Raw genomic sequence first — 21,418 nt, 5'->3', positions numbered from 1 at the left:
CTGCAAAAGCCCTCCATTCTACATCAACCAAAACGCAACCTATAACATCTTTTGTTAGATCCTCCATGACGTAACAAACTCCTGAGTCTTTCGGACTCTTTACACAGACTTTCTTTATAAATGCAGGATCAAAAACCTGAGCTCAGATAACACTGATGACATACCTATGACATCATCAGGGTACATTTCTAAAGCTATTTAACGAATGCAGGCGGGCAGCGGGTGAGAATCAAAGTATTTCTTTTTTTAATCTGGAGAAATCAGATATGAAAGAGATTATGTAGTATTTTTAACATCTCAATCAGCTTCTTCTCCTTCTTCCTTTCTTGGTTTATCACAAACAACAAGATGCATAATTCAGCTTCTATGAAGCCTTGTCAGCTGCAAGGATTTATTTTATTGTGAAAGCCTGCAACACCACCTTTGACCCCTTCATCTCAAGGCAAATAAAGCTGGAGCATTAAAATGAATGACATAAAGAAAGAAGTAGCCAGTGATTAATATGTTCTCAGTGGTTTTGCTGCTTGTAAAAAGTGCCACAGTGTATTAGCATTTGATAGCCGCAAGCTAATTATAACGTGGCAGAGGAAGAAAATAATGAGAGCTGCAGGAGCACAGGTGCTGCGACAATTCACAGGAACATAGGCTATAACCTATTTGATGATTGAGTGTGTCTGTAGCATGTGTGTTTAATCATGGGTGACAGGTCAGGTGGCGTGTCATATGTTAACGGGTCTGGATTTGACTTGAAGGTAATGGTATGTATTGGGTTTGGTCCAGTACAGAGCTTACGGCTGTGGGCGGGTGTGGATAAGTAAAAATGAACCCGTGCGGTGGATTGCTCCTTTAACAACATCATTTTATCATTTAATCTGCATTTTGTGTTTTCAGTGACACCATAGTTGAATAAGAAACCACACCCATTCACAAATATTTATAAAAATATATTTCACAAAGTAGGAAACAATACAGGGTATCTTAGATTACAGTACAGGGAGTAAATAATTGAACATACACATTTATAAGCATTAAAGCACAGTAGAAAATATGATCTGCATGTAGGACTATTCCATATATATTGTTTAGTCTACCGAGAACTGCCATATAACTGTATCAGTACAAACTGAGTATGCACGCAGCTGTAGTGCCATTGAGATTCTCATTATGTGCAAGAGCTAACGTGCAGAGACAAAACCTACCACCTCATTGAAAGCTAATGACGTTAGCAGTAACTCTATGTACAGTACAAGTCTTTTTTATCTGATATCATACAGTGTAAGCACAATATGCACATGGTCGGGATTCGTATCTTCATTTTTCTTGGGCTAATGCAATCTTTGCTAAATGAGATTTGATGTTCGGAGGGAGTCACATACTACAAGTAGGTATCAATTTGACTATTGTGCTCAGACGGTCACTGGCTGTACCCCAAAATATATTATGAGACATATTTTACACAGAATTAGCAAGTTATCAGAAAGGTCCCATTTCCTGCAGTCCCAATTAATTCGATCATGTGCATTGTTACAGTAACGTAGAGCTCTTGTTGCCTGCTTACATCTAGTCTATGTCATCAACTGCAGTAAATTCATGATAAGGTTTGGCTGTTATGAAATAGTGTTCTAATGGTCGAAAAACAGCTTAATGTGAAATCATCTAAACACACTCACTTGAAATTGTCAGCACAGAAAAAAATGATTTAAGAACAAATATACAAAAACTCAACAGTAATGAAGAATCAACACGTCTCTTGTCAAAAAACAGTAGATTACAATTGTATTTAATGTTGCTTCTGTAAAAAGAAGGCCTCAGAGTTTCTACATTTCTCTTTTTTGTCTTCATTTCAGTCTTTAATAGGCTAATAACACTTGCGACCCACACCTGTAGCATGTAAATACAAAGGGTTGTATAAAGCGAGCCCCTCTGGGCTTTATAAATGTGGCCACCAGAGAACATATCAAATGATAACAAATTCACCTTAAAGCCAATACTGGTTTGTCTTTTTTTTCAAATCATACATACATTCATTATTGTAATGTAGACCATATATTGCTTTTTCTTCATCGTTTCGTTTCTGGTCACCGATCAGTGGTGTGGCCTCGGCAGCCAGACATAAAACAAAGGGTCCCTCTGCAGCTTCTGCAGTCCATGGTGAATGGAGTATAGTCTCCACTCAAGCTTCAGAGAACCCAATAATACCCATTATTTCCTTTGATTGGGCAACAGCAAAACCAGGGTTCTTCTGCTACTGGCAGTCACAGAATGACTAATACCCAAAATACTGCTAGACACTCCACAACGGAATCTAAGTTACACCCCACAAGAATCATGGATCTCCTAATAAAGACATTGTTTGGCTCAACAATTACAATGCGCTTGACGTAGTGGATGACGACTGCTATACCTCACTCTAATAAGAATACAAAAAGGTGGCTTCCCTTGATATTAACTTTTTTTTATTTTTTTGTCTTTTTAAACACTTCTAAAAGCCAGCAAATCCCCTAGCGTTTAATAGACAAGTATGTGGACGGAAAAAGAAAATCTCAAAGGTCTTTTTGTCTAACAAACCAAAGGTCAGGTCTCGCGGTCACTCTCGCCCACTGAGTAGAGCTCCCCAAGTCTTCTGAAGCGTGGACCCCACTCTCTAAGATAGTCATAGTTCTGGTCCGAGTCTGATGATGCAGTCTCCAGTGAGCTGAGGGAGCCAGCAATGGATCCACGGCCCTCGTATCCATAGATCTGTATGGAGTCATATGGCGGCGCTGTGGGGTCATTATCTGCCTCGTGGAGCCGCACGTTGATGAATTCGTCCACATCCACGCCATTGGGGCCTGAGTGCTGCCCAGCTCGGGGCATAAACTGCAGGTCGGGCTTGATGTCCTTGCGTGGCATGTAACCATTGATGCCGTCTGGGTTCTGCAGTGTGGCAATGTCGAAGGCCTCCGTGTCCTCCTCGCCGCCTCCTTCGTCGTCGTAACGGATAATATTCTCTCTCACGTCCTCATCATCCTTGATTATCAAAGGTTCATTCTTGTGTCTCCTCAAGGTGACAAATAGTACTACTATTACTGTGAGAAAGAAAGACAGAAAAATGGAAGACAGAAAGACAGAAACAAAGACACAAAGAAGAAGTCCAGGTCAAGCTGTGGATTGCCAGTCAGTACAAATATATGAAGGTCATCATCCACATTTGTAAATGGAATAATTCTGAAACAAAAATATACCTCACCTAACAGCAGTATGATGCAGGCCAGGATGGCAATGAGAGCTCCCATACTAAGGCCGATAGGTAAGACGTAGGCCTCCACGTTGCAAGACTGCACAACGCCGTCCTTGCTGCACCCACAGACCCGAATGGTCAGGGTGTTGGTGCTGCTCATTGGTGGATTCCCATTGTCGGTCACAATGATTGGCAGGAAGTACACCTCCTGTTTCTGTCGTCGGAAAGTGTCATGCTTGGCTAGAACACTGATTGAATTGTCTGTTGGAGAGAGGTAAAGACAGAGACGAATTTTGGTGAGAATATGTGGTAAAAGCCATTCATATTCATGGGGGCAACACACTGAAGTCCCATTTATTAAATTGTGTGAAGATCAGTGCAGGGTGAGGGTAAACTCATTTCACATCAATCGTCACTGAGGGTTTTTAGCATTCTCGCAGAGTAGATGGATTTCAGCCACCTTCCCTTTTTCTTGACAGCCCAATTTGGAAATTCTGAAGAAAGGCAAGTCCGATTTTGCGCTGCCCTTTGAAAGCCGGAGAAATGAGGAGACCATGGCAGGCGACACTGACTTAGGAGATGGCACATGTCGACCCAGAAAGGTGCCAGCTGCTCTTTGATGGCACTTCTGTGAAGCTGTCTGCTCATTAGCCGGCTCTCCTTACCCTGCTCAAATTATCAAACACTTGCATTCCCATAAGATTCTACTCCTGCTGATCTTATGGAAAATGTACAAGATTTCTGATAGTCTAACCTTTGCCTCACCGCAGGAGGTTACAATGTCATGAAGGGAGGAACATGGCTCTGCTGATATATATACGCTGTGGAGAGACAGGCTATGTTGAAACTGCCTGGGTTCTCAGAGCAAACTCCTTCGTATGCTTCATGATAAAAAGTTTGCTCTGCACAATCTGTAATTGATGTGAACATATGCTCAGATTTTTTTCCTTACGAGTGCTGCCACAAAGTGGTTCGCTTTGCTTTGTGAGTACCAATGTGTCCCATTTCATTTGGACCACTCAGTGCAAGTATCAATGACAGTAACGCGTCAGGGCGTGTCCTCAAATAAGGGTCATCTTCTCCTTTTCTGGCAACTATTGATAATAAAAAAAAAATTGAATTCAACATTTCTTGCTACAGCTAGAAAACTGTTATGTCGATAACCTTCAAACAGAATGAACTCACTGGAGCCTCGAGACTGCTTTTTTATTATATTTTATATATTAGGGCACATTAACAGTGTTTCATCTAGTGACTGATGGATTCTGATGAAAACACTGTGTACATTGAAATATTAATTCTCACCATGAGAAGAGAAAAGGCTCATTTGAATAAGCCTTCTGCTATGAATAATGTAACATGTGGGAGGCTCCAAATGACAGGAGTGACAGCAGAAGTGACACTAACAGTGTGACAACTTTCCGAACTTCAGAAGTCCCTCAAGATTGTGAGTGACTACACACAGTTCATTTATAAATGCCAAACAAGTAGGACTTAAATGCCACTTAATAACATAATACCAGTGGATTGGAAGAAGCATACAAATGCTCACTATTGTTAAGGTGAATTTGTATCAATTCCTGCCTACCAATGGATGCATATTACAACCTCTTACCACATTAAGTGTGTCTGATTTCTTTGCACCACTCAGTGTGTGCATATGTTAACATCTGCAGCTTTATTGTGCAAGTTCAAATGAAAGTGGTGCAGTTTTCCTGTTTTTATGCCAAACATAAAGACAAAATAATTGCTCTCATATGTTCTTATTTATCAACCGCTCAAACTGCTTAAAAGTATGTGCTGATGCCGTAATATATATTCAGTGAGTAGCTTTTCCATTCTAATTCTAAAAGTGTTTCCTTTTTGCACTCAAAAATAATTACCAAATTTACTTTTTAATTATTACTTTTTCTTTCGGGACACTAACACAATGAAAGCAAAGCTATGGAAATTGTAACAGAAAAAAGACTATCCCAATTAAAATGTTATTTGAGTTATAGTGATATTTGCAGGATGTGTGTGGCACCAGACTTTTGGTTCAAAGACTGATTTACAGTATGGACACCAATGTGGCGCTGTCACGAAACTAAGAAATGTCTCTCTTCTGTCTTTTGGTGCAAATCACAAGCCTATGTGCTGTAAAAGAGACAAAAAGATTCCACTTCTCCTTCAAAATGAGTCCAATTAGCCTTTACTGCACAGCAGCCACTGTTGCCACAAGTTACAATTACAGGAAAATGCTAAAGGCTAAAACATGTTGCAACATTAGCATTAGTAGGGACGAGTCATTGTCGCTGACTCAGTAATGTCAGTCACAGAGCAAAGGTTTGCTGTCACCACACACAGCAAGGTACTGTCACACCAGACCAAAGGCTACAGCTGCAAATTCCTTCAGTATATTGATTTGAACAAGGATTATCAGGTTTTCAGGAAACTTGGTGGGAAAATGTGGTATTGGTCAGGCAAGAAACCATTACATTTTGGTGCAGACCCGGATCGGGGGGCGCCCCAAGGAATTTGCTGGTTTTCAAAAGTGTCACTGTTTCCCAAAGGACTAATTCATCGATGTTGAAGAAAAGAAAATCTGTCACATTTAGGAAAAAAAAAAGATTTGAGTGGGTAGCTTGATTAAGATGTGAAGGTACTGTTTGGCCTATGCAGAGGTTTTCTCTCCAGTGAGTGCAAATCAAGTCACTAATGAGTTCATTTTTCAATTTATACAAGGGAAATTGTTTCATTTTTGGCATTACAGTCACTGTTAGCACCGACAATGGAATACTCTCCTGAATGCGCACACGCCAGACTCCTCAATATCTTGAGCTATAGCTGGTCAGAAACTCCGAAAATGTTCCCCACCGAGGGCAACCCCTAACCTCTTCATTGTGCGATCCCTACAATGAGATTGATCATCGCAAACAACGGCAGCACACAGAGGTTCACAGGCACCTGCCGCTCTTCAATGAAGTGTCTCCCACAGCTGCCCATTCAGATAGAAATAGACACTGAAGTGCTGGGGGACATGGTACGATGGGCTTCTTTCCTCTGTTTGGAATTAGCACTAAGTGGTTGTTGGTGGTATGTAATATACAGAGCTGAACCACAACACAGAATTACTTTGGTTTTTTGCTGTTCAAACTAATGCAGAGCTGCGCTACAGCCTACTAGTGAATCTGTTTGTCTGTAACATCATTTTAGGAAACTATTAAATGTCCTTTTAACAAAAGGGCAGGGTTCAGGAACATTCTTGTATTGCCAGGGTGATCCACAGAGTATTATGCAGCAAATATGAGCATGTTTGACTCAAGATTTTCTGAAAAGGTTTTTACATGTTACAGGAAAATAGATTTTTTTTTCCTTTAATCATCTGTGGATGGGGTGTCAGTATACCTATCCAAGGCTATTCTTTGCATTCCCTGCAGTTATTACACATCTCCTCCTACTTGCTAATGTACCTAAATAAAAAGTTAAAGGTTTTTGGTTTTCGTCTAAAGATACGTAGTCAAGTTGATGACCTGATTTTTTAAGGACTCCTTCCTCCTCCTGCAGTAAGTTAGCCTGCAGGCTCTGTGTCGAAACAGAAGGCCAGTACCATATGAAGATTTCTTGCCCCGAGCTGAAAACATTACACAACGTCATGATGAACACACAGCCTGTTCAAAGCACTGTATGGAGAGGATTGCAGGAGAATAGGAACTGGATGAACACAAGAGGGAAACGGCAAATAAACCGATGAGAGTATTTAGTAGATAAATTTAGTACCATCTGCCAGGCTGCAACAGCTCGTAGGAAGTCATCCTACATTGAGCTGCAAGACTACCAGGAAAAGCCATTTGGATCCCATTCATTTAGTTTCCCTCAAAACGCACTGGGGAGTAAAAAGAAGCCGGTGTCCAGACAATTTCACATCTGCTAATTGTGAGCTACACTGATCCACCAGATTTCATCTCCAGTATGGCTAACATGCCGCGGGTTAGAGATTGGACTGGAAAGCCATTGGAGAAATTTAAAGAAACTTCAGTCATTCTGCCACAAAAGAGCTGCTGCTGCTCTGTGTTCCTTCTTTCTTTTGTCTCCCACCTTGGTTGTTTTTGATGGTAAAGTTGGGGTTGTTGAGCATCTCCGGGACGAGACGGTAGTCAAAGTAATGGCCTTGTATTGGGTCGTCTTTGTCCACTGCGCTGACAGTCTGGATCACCTGTGTTGAAAACAGAGAGACCAGGAGATTTACAGAGGAGGATTCAAAGCCATTAGAGGAGGCAGCCTATTCATTACTTTGTTTTTGCCACCCAAGATTGCCTCAGTGTAATACTGGCTGGATCACACCCGATGAAATATATGCTCTATTCATTCCTGGAGTTTGAGATTATTATCAATGAGGTCCTGTCTAGTCTGGCACACTTTCCAGCTCCTGGCTCTATCTGTTAATCTGTCATCATAGGTCTTATCGGGCCGTATGTCTTTATGATTGATTGGAAATTAGAATTCAGGCCCTGCAGGACAGTTTCTCTTTTTTCAGCTCCTCCTTTTTTCCCCTCCACCTTTCAATAAAGCTCCCTATTGTACGTTCGCAGGTCCCCTGAATGAGGTCGATTGATGAGAAGGAGAATGCTAAGTACTTATCCAGGAATTTTGGCTAAGGGAAGTATTGTGCCATCTGGAGGAAGACATGAAAGACAGTCTTGAATTATGATCCACTCTGATCAATCCTGACTGCTCTCATTCCCCCTTTGCTCTGCGCACACTGTGTCAGGGGAGGACTGTTGCAGGGAAACAGGACCGCACTCCCACCTCTGTAGTTTCCCAGTGAAATAAATAGGCTATAATTCACTGTGGCCAATCATTAGAGGGGAGGAAAGAGAGCGAAAGAAAGGAAGAGAGAGAGCAAAAGAAAGTGATAGATCACTTACCTGTCCGGGTTTTCCATTTTCACACAGAAAGGCCTCGTATTCAGTGGCAAATTCAGGGGCATTGTCGTTTATGTCCATAACTCTGATGGCAACAATTGCCCTTGATATCTGACTGTGATTTCCTATAGATACATAGATAGATAGATAGATAGATAGATAGATAGATAGATAGATAGATACAGACAGATAGATAGATAGATAGATAGATGAGGCAAAAAAGACAAAGAGAAAAAGACAGTGAGCAAAACATATAACTGGGAGAAAAGTACACAAAAAAAAAAAAAGGTTACACATGAACTCCCAGGTAAATTCTGTGACCTAGTTTTAATTTCCTTTATTTTCCATCTTTATTTCTCCCTTCATTTCCTGAGCTGATGGGAGGACAGATGATAAGCCACATCAATCTACGTTTCAGCTGGTATCAGCGATGCAAAACAGGATTCGAGTCAACCGAAAGGAAGAGGGAGAGAGAGAAAAAAAATCCATTCAAAGTGCCTTTTGAAAATCCCCTGTACACGGCAATGTTTAAAACATGAGGGTTAAAACATGCATATTAATGAGTCATTGGTAACTGAAGTCTAAAAAGACAATAAAAGGCTATTTAGTTAGATTAGATTAGTTGATTGGAATTATTCATCGGTGGTAATTGACAGTCCCTTTCGAGAGTCCACATAAAGTGTTGTATTTATTAATCAGAGGTGCCAGATGCCAACTTTTAAAGCAATTATCAATTAATGTGGACACAACAAGGCTGAGTCACTACGCTGGTAAGGTTTTATGTAGGGCCATGCAGACACATTATGAGACTTTATATGACGTGTGATGACCGTAAATACATTGTTTTGATGTTCTGGACATAAACCTATGATCTCCTAAGGAGGGAGGCTCTCAGATGGAAAACAGTCGATATTTAATCTAATTAATCTGGATGGTCGTAGGGTTTAAAACTGGTTTGAAAACTAAACAGTGTTAATATGGTCATTATAAAATAAAATTTCCTATATTCAATTGAATCAGCTGTTTAAAGACATCATGTTTATCTAAGATATCCTAAAATAAAAGTGGAGAGAAAAGAGAAGAGCAAATGGATATAACTGTATCTGCTTGAAAATGCCTTATCACTGTATGTCTCTTACAAGCAAATAGTCATGTTCTATTTTTCTTCTTTTTAATAGAAACAACACATGCAGACAAGATGTCCCGGAAACAAAAGACCTCCAGCGGACCTGGGGACGGGTTGAAAAAGAGGTAAGCAGTGAGGGGAGTGGAAATTGACAGTCTGATAGACAGCGTAGATGGATTAGGGCAGAGGGAGAGCGCGAGACCGAGTCCAACCTTCTGCAAAAGTGACTTTCCCCCAGCAGCAGCAGACAGGGAATAGAATCTGATTAGTCAGATGTCAACTGATGCGAGGCGGCAGAACGCGTCCCCGTTTGGGTGGCAAATGGCATCGGGACAGAACTGGGAACACATCTATTCCTCTTCACGCCAGAGAAGACACCGGCTTCCCCTCCCCGCTTGTGAAGAATAGCAAAACTGCCATATTTATTTTGGCAAATTCCTATTAGGTGTTCCCAGAGACGCCACTATCTCCAGCCGCAGTTACTTTGCCAAGAGGCATGAAAACGCACTTTAAATGTATGGGTGCAAGACATGACAAGGCATCCGGCTTATCTAACGAGACACGTTCAATTCCTCCAACGGGCTGCTGCGATGGTGGGATTTGTCTGCGCTGCACGGCCAACAAATAATGTTTGGCCGTTCATTTGTTCTGACAATTAATGTGTGTTTCCTATGATTAAGGAAGGAAAGGGATTGATATAGGATGAGACAGAGAGACAAGGAGAGAGAGATAGAGCGGAAAAAGGACAGTGGCAAAAGAAGTTACAAGCGGTGTAAATTTCTATTCCAATGGCCTTAAGGGGTACATTAAGCTTTATCACGACATACAGCCCCCCTGAAACAATCTGTATGCAAATAAAGCCTTACATATGGTTTGAGCTGTTGTATGTGGTGGCTGTAGCTCTGCCGGCAAGATTTTCTACGTAGTCAGTGACTTTTGCGGTTCGCAGATGTTCTTTAATCTGTAATGGATGCTGGCATTGGAGCAATCCACTCCGGAGCATGTCTTTAAAACTGTTTATTTGATACGTCTTAATGTTCTTGCACTTCCACAAATTGACTACTGAGCTGTTTAATTCAATCAAAACTCAGCAAATTAACGTATTTAATGCCTCCGTGGATTCAAATGCTAATTGTTTGTGCCACACTCTTGGAGCGATTAAAAAGGGGCTGGTTTACAAAGCGCTGCACTGAACAGAGGATTGTGTGCAGCAGGTCAGTGATTCCTTTGACTGAGCCAAACCATGGAGTAGCTCAGAGGAAGAAGATATTGCTACGTTTCCTCCTGCAGCTCTCGATTTTTAAAACATGCGTGCCAACGAATGTCAGCAGCGCGCTGATTTCCAAAATAGGACATTACAATTCATGAGGAACGATGTGCGCAGCAAGGGGTGGGAGAGCAGCTTTAGTCTGAGGTTACTTACTGACTTCTGTGGCGGTTACTGTGATGTTGTGCCACATGTCTGTCTCTCGGTCCAGCGGCTTGGCCAGCGTGATCTTCCCGTCGTCCACGTTGATGTTAAACTGGCGCTCTAGGTCCGTGTGCCGATCGATGAAGTATCTGCAAAGACAACAGATCAACTGAAATTTGAGCCAAAACTCTTTCCCGACGGCACTGGCGAAGCATCTTTAGTCGGACCCTCGGGTGCTGTGGCTAACAGGCCCACATCCATCAGGAGGAACCTATAGATTAGTGCACATTTAAACAGTAGGAAATCAATGATTATCATCTGAGGAACAATTACTTGGCTTCACATGAGCAGCAGGGGGCATTAAAGCCAGATTAGGTCCAAGCAGCCCCCCTCCCCCCGTCTCAATCATATTGACGTCCCCTTCCTGCAAAAAAAAGACCACTCGAACATGTCATGTCAGGGTGAGAGATGGGGTGTTGTTAACCCTGTTTGGGCTCTGTCAACACTCAATGGCTCCCAGAGGCTTTGCATTAATGAGTTAGGACAGCATTGTGTGGAATGGGTGTGTGTGTGGTGTGTGTGTGTGTGGTGTGTGTGTGTGTGTGTGTGTGTGTGTGTGTGTGTGTGTGTGTGTGTGTGTGTGTGTGTGTGTGTGTGTGTGTGTGTGTGTGTGTGTGTGTGCGGGTGAATGTAATGGAATGATTCGGTGACTGTCATGTGTGACCTTGCATAACAGGAGACAAAATGATTGTTATCTTTTTGCAATTTATATGTACTTGTCAATAAAGCAGCTCATGTTGAAATGATCAAAACAGTTTCAAAGGAGAAATTTGAAAAAAAAATATTTTCTTGATTCTATTTCTGTGCGACCCTGCCGGTGACACACTGATTATTTTTATTACATTTTTTTGGAGGCGCGTACGGTCTCAAAAATACGGTGGCAAGACATAAAACTACCCTGTAAGAAACTCCAGCAGCGGGCATGAAATTGGAATGCACATAAAAGGGAATTTTCCGATGCAACTCGAAGCTGTGAAATCACTCTTTCATGTTGCAACACGCGCAGCGCCAATTCTTGGGACGAGCCCACACAAAAACGGACTAAAAAAAGAAATCTGTCATTACGGGTCACCTTTGGTTTCACACATTTCATTAGCCTTTATGTGCGACTGTCACAAACATCCTACTCGACCAAAACACAAGGACGCTGTGATTCACGTGAGCTAATTACACCCGTGTGGCGCACAAGTGTTTCCATACCTCCAGGACAAACTGTCCCTGTTCCTCTCTCTCGCGCGCTCTGTCTGGCTCGCTTTCACATCCTCCCTCACAATCTCTTCCCCTCTTACTCACTAACAGAAACTTTTCTTTTTTTCTTTTCCATCCAGCTGGGTCTCAAGCTTCTACCCAATCCAATCACCCCATCCATTTTTCTTTTTCTTTTTTGTCAGACCAGACCCTGCTCCCCACACACAGACATCCCTCAGCCACCAGGCGCCCTGCTCACCCTGTCTCCCTTCCTTCCTAACTCTGGGTCTCGTACCATCTCGCAGTGGAACCGCTCATCCCTATCAGTGCGGACCTGTTGGCAGGAACCCTGGAGTATTTATATTAGAGAAAGAAGAGAGAGACAGGGAGGAAGGACAGCCATACAGAGAGGTGAAAAGGGAGAATAGAGAAAGAGCAACAGAAAAAGACAAAGTCACAACAACAACAATTGATAGGAAGGCGAGTGCTGCTTGGTAGGGAATGAAATAAATAAACCACTGGCCCAGATTCCAATTGTTGGGGAGATGTACCGAGCCGTGACATTTCCATTTTTGAGATGAAATGGTGTAAAATCCTCTAGACACCGGGCTGAGAGAGGTCCACGAGGACCACCCCCACCCCCCTCCTTTCTCTTTCTCTCTTGCCCTGCAGACGCAGAGCACTTTCAAGACAGGCAGACAGCAGCAAACCACCTGGGAGCAGCCTCTCTCCTGCAGACAGAGTGGATCCCAGTCAGACTCTGACAGCCTCACGTGGAAGCGGGAGACAGACCCTGAAATGTTCTGCCACCTGTCACTCAAACTGACAACGTGATGTGAAAAGAATTAAAAGCAAATAAAAAAAATGATATCCAGGACTGTATACGGGCACGGCTTTTCCTGAGTGTGATGTGTGCAAATGCGTGCGCGTGTCCGTGTGTGTGTCTGTACTTTTCACGAGCCTTTAAACGGCATTGGACTGACCTCAAGTCTAACAGTTAAACATCACGTAGACTCTGTTTGTGCCAAATATTTCACAGCAGAGTACCTCTGATGCAACTGGCATCTAGAAACATTCTGCCTCGATAAATAACAAACATAATATGCTGCCCAGAGTACGTCAGTGTGACATAAAGTCTTCCGTGCATAAAAAAACAAAAGTAGAGGCTGTAATCAGTGAGATTGCTCTTCTGTTTTTATTCTTTCATTTATGATTGTATATGACATTGCATCGATGTGGTGTCCGTGCACTGCCTTTGACACAGATGACTTGTCACTCAAACCGTGAGCAGGAAATCTTCTCTGTTAGAGTAATGGTGATCTTTTGTGGCCATCGAAGGTTTTCTCATCACATATTGGGTATTAAGTGGTTTCCTCCACTTTCTCACACAATCCATCAAATACCAAAAGTTATGGGGCGTGAGCTGCCGCCCAAATGAGGCTACACGCCTGTGCAGCGGCCCAGTTTGGATTCCGACCTGCGGCCCTGTGCTGCATGTTGTCCCCCACTCTCTCTGCCCCCCTTTCACCACTAGCTCTATTTCAAAATATAAGCCAAAGACCCCAAAAAAATACTTAGTTATAGAAGTTATAGCCGCCATTGCTGTTGTTTCTGGCGTGTGAAGTAAGATATGATGTCTGTTTCCCACACTCCATTCAACATGTACACACGGATACACAGAAACCAGAGCTTTTGAAAATCTGCACTTTGGAAATTTGGCACTCTTTGTTTTCCTGACTTAAAACGCTGTTTGCGTGTGGACCAGAGACCCAAACGCAGAGGAAAATATCGGTGGAGAAAAATTAAATTAAATTACATTTTGACTGATGTGGCGACACATAATGAACCAATCATGAGCACAACAACACAGTGACAATCCATAACCATAAACACTGGTCATGTTGAGCCAAACTGAGAATGAGTCATTCTACCAAGGAAACCCTGAATTAACAGACATGCTGATATCTGATTCAGATTGATTAATGTCAGGGAGAGACAACGGTTTCTAATTTGCTTAAAGGAGGCACGAGTGTGATTGCTAACACATTTAGCATCAGTTTAAACTCCAGCTGTATGTTCTGTATGCAAGGTATAACAAACCAAGGTAACTTTATAAATGTATAAACCTCACTGGATCACTGTTATCATGTATAGTAAGAAACTGCTGCATTAGAGGCCAGTGTCAATATGAGACTTAAAAAAAAACAAAGACCCAATTTGTTTCCAGAAACATGAGATATGCATTAATAACCCTTCATGTTTTTCTGTTAAAACCACATGAGCAAACGATTCACATCTGGAAGGTGAAATGCATCATGGGAAATGTATTTTGTTTCGGATTTTTCGGCTGTCTGCGCTCACAGAAGTTTCAGAAATTGCGGTTCTGACATCGTCTGACAACCTGAGTGAGGTAAGTGACATTGAAGCGAGTACAGCTGTAGCAGTTACCTGGATCAAAACAATGAAAACGACTGAGATTCAGACAAGCGTCAGGGTGCCCGCTAAGCTGCTCGCGCAGGCCCAGGCTGAGAGATGTGAGGAGGAAGGTTTTGCTGAGTAAGAGCCAGTATCACTGCAAGCGAGAGCTAAAGACTGACGTGACGCAACACTGTTACACGATCACTAAATTGTTTGTTTCTCAGCCTCTGAGGCTGCGCTACTTTTAGGATTTTAGGACCCAAAATGGAGCCTGGACAAAGGCATATAGATCCCATGAAAAAAGGTAATTTGATTCTCAGGTTAACAGTTGCTCTGGTCAACAGGTAGACAGGAAGACAGAAAATCCAAACCTTAAAAGAGGAAAGAACAGAGGTAGAAACGCCGGGGAGCTAAACAGAAGCACGAGGTCAAACTGAGGAGACGAACTGACAAAAAAGGACTAGGAGCACAGAGACCAGATACACAAGGGAGACAGAGATAATTGGACATGGGTGAAACACATCAGTACGGGGGCAGACGATCGAAAAAGCAGAAAAACTAGACAAAGACAGCAAGTTCAACAACCAACAGATACACAAGGTAAGTATGATCAAAATAAAACAGGAAATCCAGAGAGTTCCAAGAGGCTGCCGATCACACCAGGAGCTGACAGAAACGTGAAAACATCTAAACAACAAAACATGTTTGGTTGATGAAAAATTGGTTGATGTTAGGCCTGCTACTATGTAGAGAGTTTTTAAAAATGATTTTTGAAAAATCTTTTTCCCTCGCAGCCCCCTCAGCTAATGCGTAGATCCAGTGGAAGCAGATTAACAAAACTCCTGAGCGTATTAAATTGATTAGATGTGTGTTTCATGGCTTGTAAATTTTAATTTCCATTAGTGAAAAAGAGTAATTTTCTTTTTCTTCCTTTAAACGTTACATTTAAAATTGTGAAAATATGCGTGAAAAATAAAGTCATTAGTGCTCTCTGGTGGTGAATTTATAAAATAAAAATAAAAGAAATGTTTTTTCATCCATGTTTATTTATTGTCTAGCATATATACTCTGATATTTAAACATTGCACAATATCAACCAAATGTATTGCTCAGGCTCCAAAGTACGAACCATTGATTGAACTGCTGTCGCAGTCGTTTCACATATGTGTGACAGCGGGTGGCGGGTTTTGTGTCCGTTACAGTTAAATGTGTGCGAATGTGTGCGTCTGAATGACTGAGTGCCTGTGCAAGCTCGGGAAAGAAGAGGTGAAAAGCTCAAGAACAAGTGCTTTTTTTTCCACAGAGAACAAAATGCCTGTGTGACATTCCTGCTTGTTATTAGGTCAGTAATTCCTCTGGGAGCATCACTGATGTAGAACTAATTTTTGCCGTCCCCTGAATGCTGACCAGTGGTGTTTTAAAGCTTTTTTATTCAGGTTGGATCCCAGGCCTTTTTTATCAGGGCAGTGATTTTCCTTGAGAGTCCGAAGTAAAAATAAGATTATCAAAAACAAAAAATCAGCACGGCGCAATAGGGGGCCCCGTGCCTCCCTGACATAAAATTTCCATTCATTCCAAAGCCATCGCTTTTACATGAGTGCTTGTATTACCATGTGCAGTGTGTTAGCTGTCAGCTGTGCTAAAACAACATAAGAAAGCCTGCAGAAAGAAACAGGCTTTACAGAATTCTATTACATCCCCACAGATCCAAACAATAAAAAAAAAGAAAAGAATAAGGAAAGAGAACAAAGACAAAGCTGTAAACCAAACATTTTTGAAAATTCTGGCACTGCTTGTCAAATTATCAATATTTTGGAATAAAGAATAGAGCCACAGCTATTCCATGAAATCCAGCCGTTCGTGCCAGACAGCTCCAGTGACTGCCAGATGTCACATTGCTTTTTATTTGTGATCAGTCAGGTAGAAAACGACAGAACACAGGCTCCAGAGAGAAGCAATACTGACGGAGTAATTCATGGAGTGCACCTGAAATGTTGTTGGTTGGATGCATTAAGTACAGCTAAGGGGCTGTTTGTCTCCAGAGTGCAGAGGACACGGGAGCCCACCAGAGCATTCGCCCCGAGTGGTTTTTTCAACTCAGACTGGTTTGGTCTGGTCCGGCTGGGGGGGCTGATTGAGACGGGAGAGCGATTCTAATCAGAGCGCCCGACTTGAGAGCTCGTCCAGATGGTGATCAGCTCCCAGTGATGCTGCTATTACTGCCACCACTCCTTCACTTTCGATCTATTCTGCAGCTTTCTTTATGAGAGACCCTTCTCCTTCCAATTTGTTAAGCACAAAGTAGAAGATAAAAGAGAGAAGGAAAAAAAAAGGCTGAGAAAAAAGACAGAAGGGAGGGACGAGGACAATTGCGGGATGATTAGTTTAATTTTCACCTACCACAAGTGTAAGACCAGCACCCTGCATGTGCTGCAACTGCTGTTTCCTTGACAGACCTTTAAAATATATATAGAGGCCTATCACTGATGAAGTGAGCAGTTTCGCAGCCAGAAGGTTTATTTTCAATAATACAGAAGTGTTTATGCATTTAGAGCAGCAGCAATAAGATGGTCATCTAAAAGCAAATGATTAAAAAATCCTGTATTTCATCCCTATAGTTTTGAATAAAAATATATTTGCAGCTTTTCCAGTTTGACGATTTGACAATCTTTTTTCTTTTTTCTATCACATATTGGTGGCCGACTGAATTTTAAATTAAAATTCTTTAGCTTAAAATAAAATAAAAACTGTGTTGCCTCAACTAGAGAATTCTTAGGAACTAAAGTGATTGTGCAATGAAAACAAAGGGATTTTAGTCCAACTGAAGCAATATCAAGCTTATTTCATTAGAAATGATTTTGAATTTTTACAAATTCGGTCAATTAAAAATTCTATCCATACTGGACTTTTCTTTTTAAGTGAAAACAAACCGCGTCTTTTTACAGTGTGTCAAACTTTCACACTGGGAAATTGTCAGTTTCACAGTTTTCTGATGGTTAATAGAACAAATTATTTATAGAATACTCCCAAAAAAACAAGATTGTTCAATAATGCATATAATTGTTAGTTCCCTGTGTGTTCAACAAACTAAGTTTGTAAAGTATAAATATTTGGTTTATTGACTGCCGGAGCTTTACACTAGATTCTCCATTATTTACAACGTACTTGTGTGCTTGTAAGAGGCCTTATTGAGGCTGCAGCCTTCTGCTGGCCAGTATATGTGCAGGATTAAAATCTTCCAGACTGTAATCATTTTATCACCCGAGAGCTCAGAGTTAAAGCCCGGCCCCAAGTCAAAATCAAACAGTCTTTTGGTGAGGGTGATGCATCATATTAAGCCCTTCATGACAATAGTTTGTTTCATCTCATCCCCCCACAAAGAACACACTTGACATCTGTGATAGATCACGCTCATTTTGAAGATTTGCAGGGGGGGGGATTGAGGGTCTGGTAAAAAAAAAGAAGAGAAAATCACAGAGATAAAACAATTTGTTGTGACAAAATGCAAACTGGCAAGTACAAGTCTGGTTGTGTGTGTTATCTCTGGGCAGTTATTTTCCCTGACGATCAGCAGTTCTTACTGGAGCTGGCAGTTTACTAAAGCAACATTCTATTAGCTACTTCTTGTCATTCATTGTCTTTCTCTTGGAGAATGAAATTAAAAGTTTGAGAATGCAGCTTGAGTTAAAAAAATCGCAACAGCTCTTTAGCACATTTGGAAAAAAAAAGAGGCTCTATTCTGTTTCTGCAGTGAATTCATTCAGGGCCTGACAGTCGCACAAAGCCCCTGAGCTACAATTCATTCTGAAAATAACAACCCCTCCACAAAATTATAAAATTGGTGATTAAAAGCATAATGAACACAGAGTGTTAAGTGAATGACCTCAGGAAAAATGTGGAAAAAAAAGGAGTGGAGAGAATACGACTGCCAAAAACGGCAAATAACCTGGTGCATTGAAACCGCCTATGACTCAGTTTGCTTTGTATCACGCTCAGAACATTTAACAAGTGCCAGGATATGGCAGGATGTTGATATCTGGACAGTTTCATAGCAGAGAGTGTCTGTGCGGAGAACCTGTCAGCAGGAGGCTGCCGTCTGTATGCACACTCATTCATTATTTAGTCGCGTTTTTTTTTGTCAATAATGATGCACTAAAGGAGCCACATAACAAGAAAGAACAAAAACACAACAGCTTATACTGCACACTCAGAAAAATAAATGCTATTTTGAGATTAACAAATTTAATGATGCACTGGAGTTAACAAAACTTATTTTCTATAAGTGGTTACGTTCGCTTTGTCTCTAAAACACTTGCCTCGACAAACACAGCAGCGCGATGACATGATATAAGAATAGAGAGGGGGCAGGAGATGTCATATGTGAAACAGATGAAACATTTCTCTCTTTAATGGGGGAGGGACATTGTGCAACCTCGGGGCTGAATTCCTCCTGGCAATCTCATCACTAAACATGAGGATGCCACCAGAAAAAGAAAGAAAAAAAGAAAAATAACGTAAAGCGAACCAGCCCTGCTCTACAGCATCAGCCAATCTATGAAACCCAGCCCGCTCTCTGCTCACCATGCAATTACACACAACCTGTTGAGTGTTGTCCCGGGAATGCGGTCAGCAAGTCGCTGGAGAATTAATGAAATGCCAAGATGGAGGGAGAGAAATTGCCTGTATAACCTATCCTCAAGGTGCCCTTGTGGTATTTCCAAGAATGAGTCACACAAGAGGAGAAAACAGCAGGGCTGGTAACACAGTGCAGGAGAAAGTTGTGCTGCCTTCAACTCATAATCTTTTGTCTTTTTTTCCTCCTTTTTGTACATCTGTGGAAATAAGAGCACTCATCGAGTCACTTCCTCACTGCCAGAGACACAAAGCACAGCCTCCAAAGGTCACAGGCAGGCATGAAGGGATTTAATTGCATGCCTCAGTGTCGAACCTTTTATTAAAACAACTCATTATAGCCTGAAAAGACTAATTTGTTAACCTATTCTCTCCACCACTTCTTAGAGTTACACTAAAGAGCTTTTTTTTCCCGTCTCAAGTTTTGTATTGCTCTGGTCAATTAATAGCAATTGGTTAATGAGGAGAGTGGAGTGTTTCTCAGTAGCTTCGCTGTTAACGGCGTCCACACTCATACCTGACAAGGCTCCCCGGGCCGTCCGGATCCCTGGCAGTGACTGTGCCTATGACCGTGTTGATGGGGGCATTCTCGTTCACCTCCAGTAAGTATATGGGTTTGGAGAAAACGGGAGGCTCGTCGGAGTCTTCCACCACGATCTTCACCGTCGCTGTGTCTTTGAAGGGGCCGCTGCTGCTGCTGGGCTCTGTTTGCATGTTGCCGGCCTCCACTTTGAGTGTGTACGCCCTCTTGGTCTCGTAGTTTAAAGGCTGCATGTGGGGACAAACACGGGAACGACACATCACACACATGTAATATTCCGAGAAGCGCGTCAGTATGTATTCATAATGCACTCACACTCCTCATCTTTTACTTTACAGAATAAACACATGAGCAGCTCATGAACTACGATGCTTTGTTATAGATTACAGGGTCACTCCGCAGATTTCACACAACATTTTCGTGACATTTTAGCGGATCCTGTCACCATAATAACCTTAAATCAGTTTAAGAGACGACAACAAGAAGAAAGAAGAAGAAATCCTGTGATATTACCTAGCTATCTGAGAGATCTGGGTGATCACCAGACAGGAAGGATGTAAGGAAAGACATTTTCAAGTTTCATTCAAGTTATTTTGAAGTTTGACCCTCTCGATGGGGCTACAGGTAGAGAAGGATCTTGGTCTCTTCTGCTTTGATGGAAAAGATTGTCAGGCTGGTCCACCATTATATAACCAACATAAATAAAGTGGGAAAAGTCATGAGATTATTCATTTCTATAAACAGATTCTATATGTGAATATGCAAAGTCTGGAGGCAAATGACAAAATGTTTCGGGCCGGAAGCCGTCGGGTTACTGTTTTAGTTTGACCAATCACGTTTGAGCAGGCTTTGGTTGCTCGCAGGTAATTAGACTGTGTGGACTGGGATACAACTACTACTGGCTTTTTGATATATATATATATATAGTGATAAGCCAAAATGTCACCTGGACCCAAAACACCAACAAAGAGTATTGCTGTTTGTTTTTTGTGTAGAGAGACGTTTGAGACAACGTTGTTGGACCGTAAACAGTGTACGGAACAAACAGAGTCTCGGCCTGGATATCGGCTGTCTACATCGGCGGCCCCAAAACAACACTGAAAAGGCCAATGCACACCTTCAAAAATACAGTGGACAGGTGCGTAGGAGTAAAAGAACATGGTGGTGAGGAGAAGAGGAAACCTGCACACTGTCCTGTAATTGCAAAAAAAGCTTTATTAAGTGTACAGCGTTTCGGTCCAGTGGTGCTTCAACCACCTTTGGTTTACCTGATGAAGGTCCACAGGGCCAGAACGTCTTACACTTAATAACGTTTTTTTTGCAAGTACAGAACAGGGTGCGGGTTTCCTTTTCTCAGAGGCCACAACATATTGACAGTTTCCACCACAGACCTATTTGTCAGCAGATGATAGGTGATAGATTGGAGGATTACAGTAGAACAACGCTGTGGGACTACACCATACGTCTGATATTGTTTCTGAAAATGCTTCTATACTTGTTTTCTTTTTTTAATGAAACAGGTAACAGAGTATTTTTTACAACTAAATAAGACTTTACGTGGTACCAAATTGTTTTCTTTCAAAAATCATGCCAAGATAATAGTTTAAAGAAACTAAAACTGTAAAAGGAAACACACTGGGTTTTAATCTCAGGAGAGGGAGTTTGTGAAAGACTGTGATCACGTCACGTCAAACAGAAATTATTTGATCATCATTTGGATTTTTAGTCAATTGATCATGATAATTATAATTGTCAGAGCTGCACAACCTGAAAATATTTCCCAGCCTTTATCGGCATGAGAGAACACAAATCTCCCTGCTAATGCTTTCAGTGACAGCAGATTATCAGAGCTTTCACACTGCTATCACAACCAGCTCGCATAAAATAAATGAGAACAGGTACTTATTCAAGACGATAA

At 41.7% G+C, this 21,418-nt stretch overlaps 1 protein-coding gene across 3 annotated transcripts in view; it reads right to left on the bottom strand.

The window, feature by feature from the left end:
• Positions 1-977: 977 nt before the first annotated feature.
• cdh8 (cadherin 8) overlaps positions 978-21,418 on the bottom strand; it is a 92,579-nt gene continuing 72,138 nt past the window's right edge. Inside the window, exons 7-12 of one of the 3 annotated variants that reach the window (XM_035155679.2) lie at positions 19,477-19,727; positions 10,674-10,810; positions 8,128-8,249; positions 7,298-7,415; positions 3,230-3,481; positions 978-3,068 (exon numbers count right to left, since the gene is read on the bottom strand). In XM_035155679.2, coding sequence (XP_035011570.1) covers positions 2,575-3,068; positions 3,230-3,481; positions 7,298-7,415; positions 8,128-8,249; positions 10,674-10,810; positions 19,477-19,727 — 1,374 coding nt within the window. In that variant the 3' untranslated portion in view covers positions 978-2,574. Of the gene's footprint in view, positions 3,069-3,229; positions 3,482-7,297; positions 7,416-8,127; positions 8,250-10,673; positions 10,811-11,921; positions 12,136-19,476; positions 19,728-21,418 lie in introns of those variants that run through there. The other 2 variants (XM_035155759.2, XM_035156469.1) reach the window with 2 other exon arrangements.

This window comes from Hippoglossus stenolepis, chromosome 1 (genome assembly GCF_022539355.2).
Source record: "Hippoglossus stenolepis isolate QCI-W04-F060 chromosome 1, HSTE1.2, whole genome shotgun sequence".
NCBI lineage: Eukaryota > Metazoa > Chordata > Actinopteri > Pleuronectiformes > Pleuronectidae > Hippoglossus > Hippoglossus stenolepis.
Note: the sequence above shows the minus strand (reverse complement) of the source record. Positions and strands in the feature narration are given on the sequence as shown.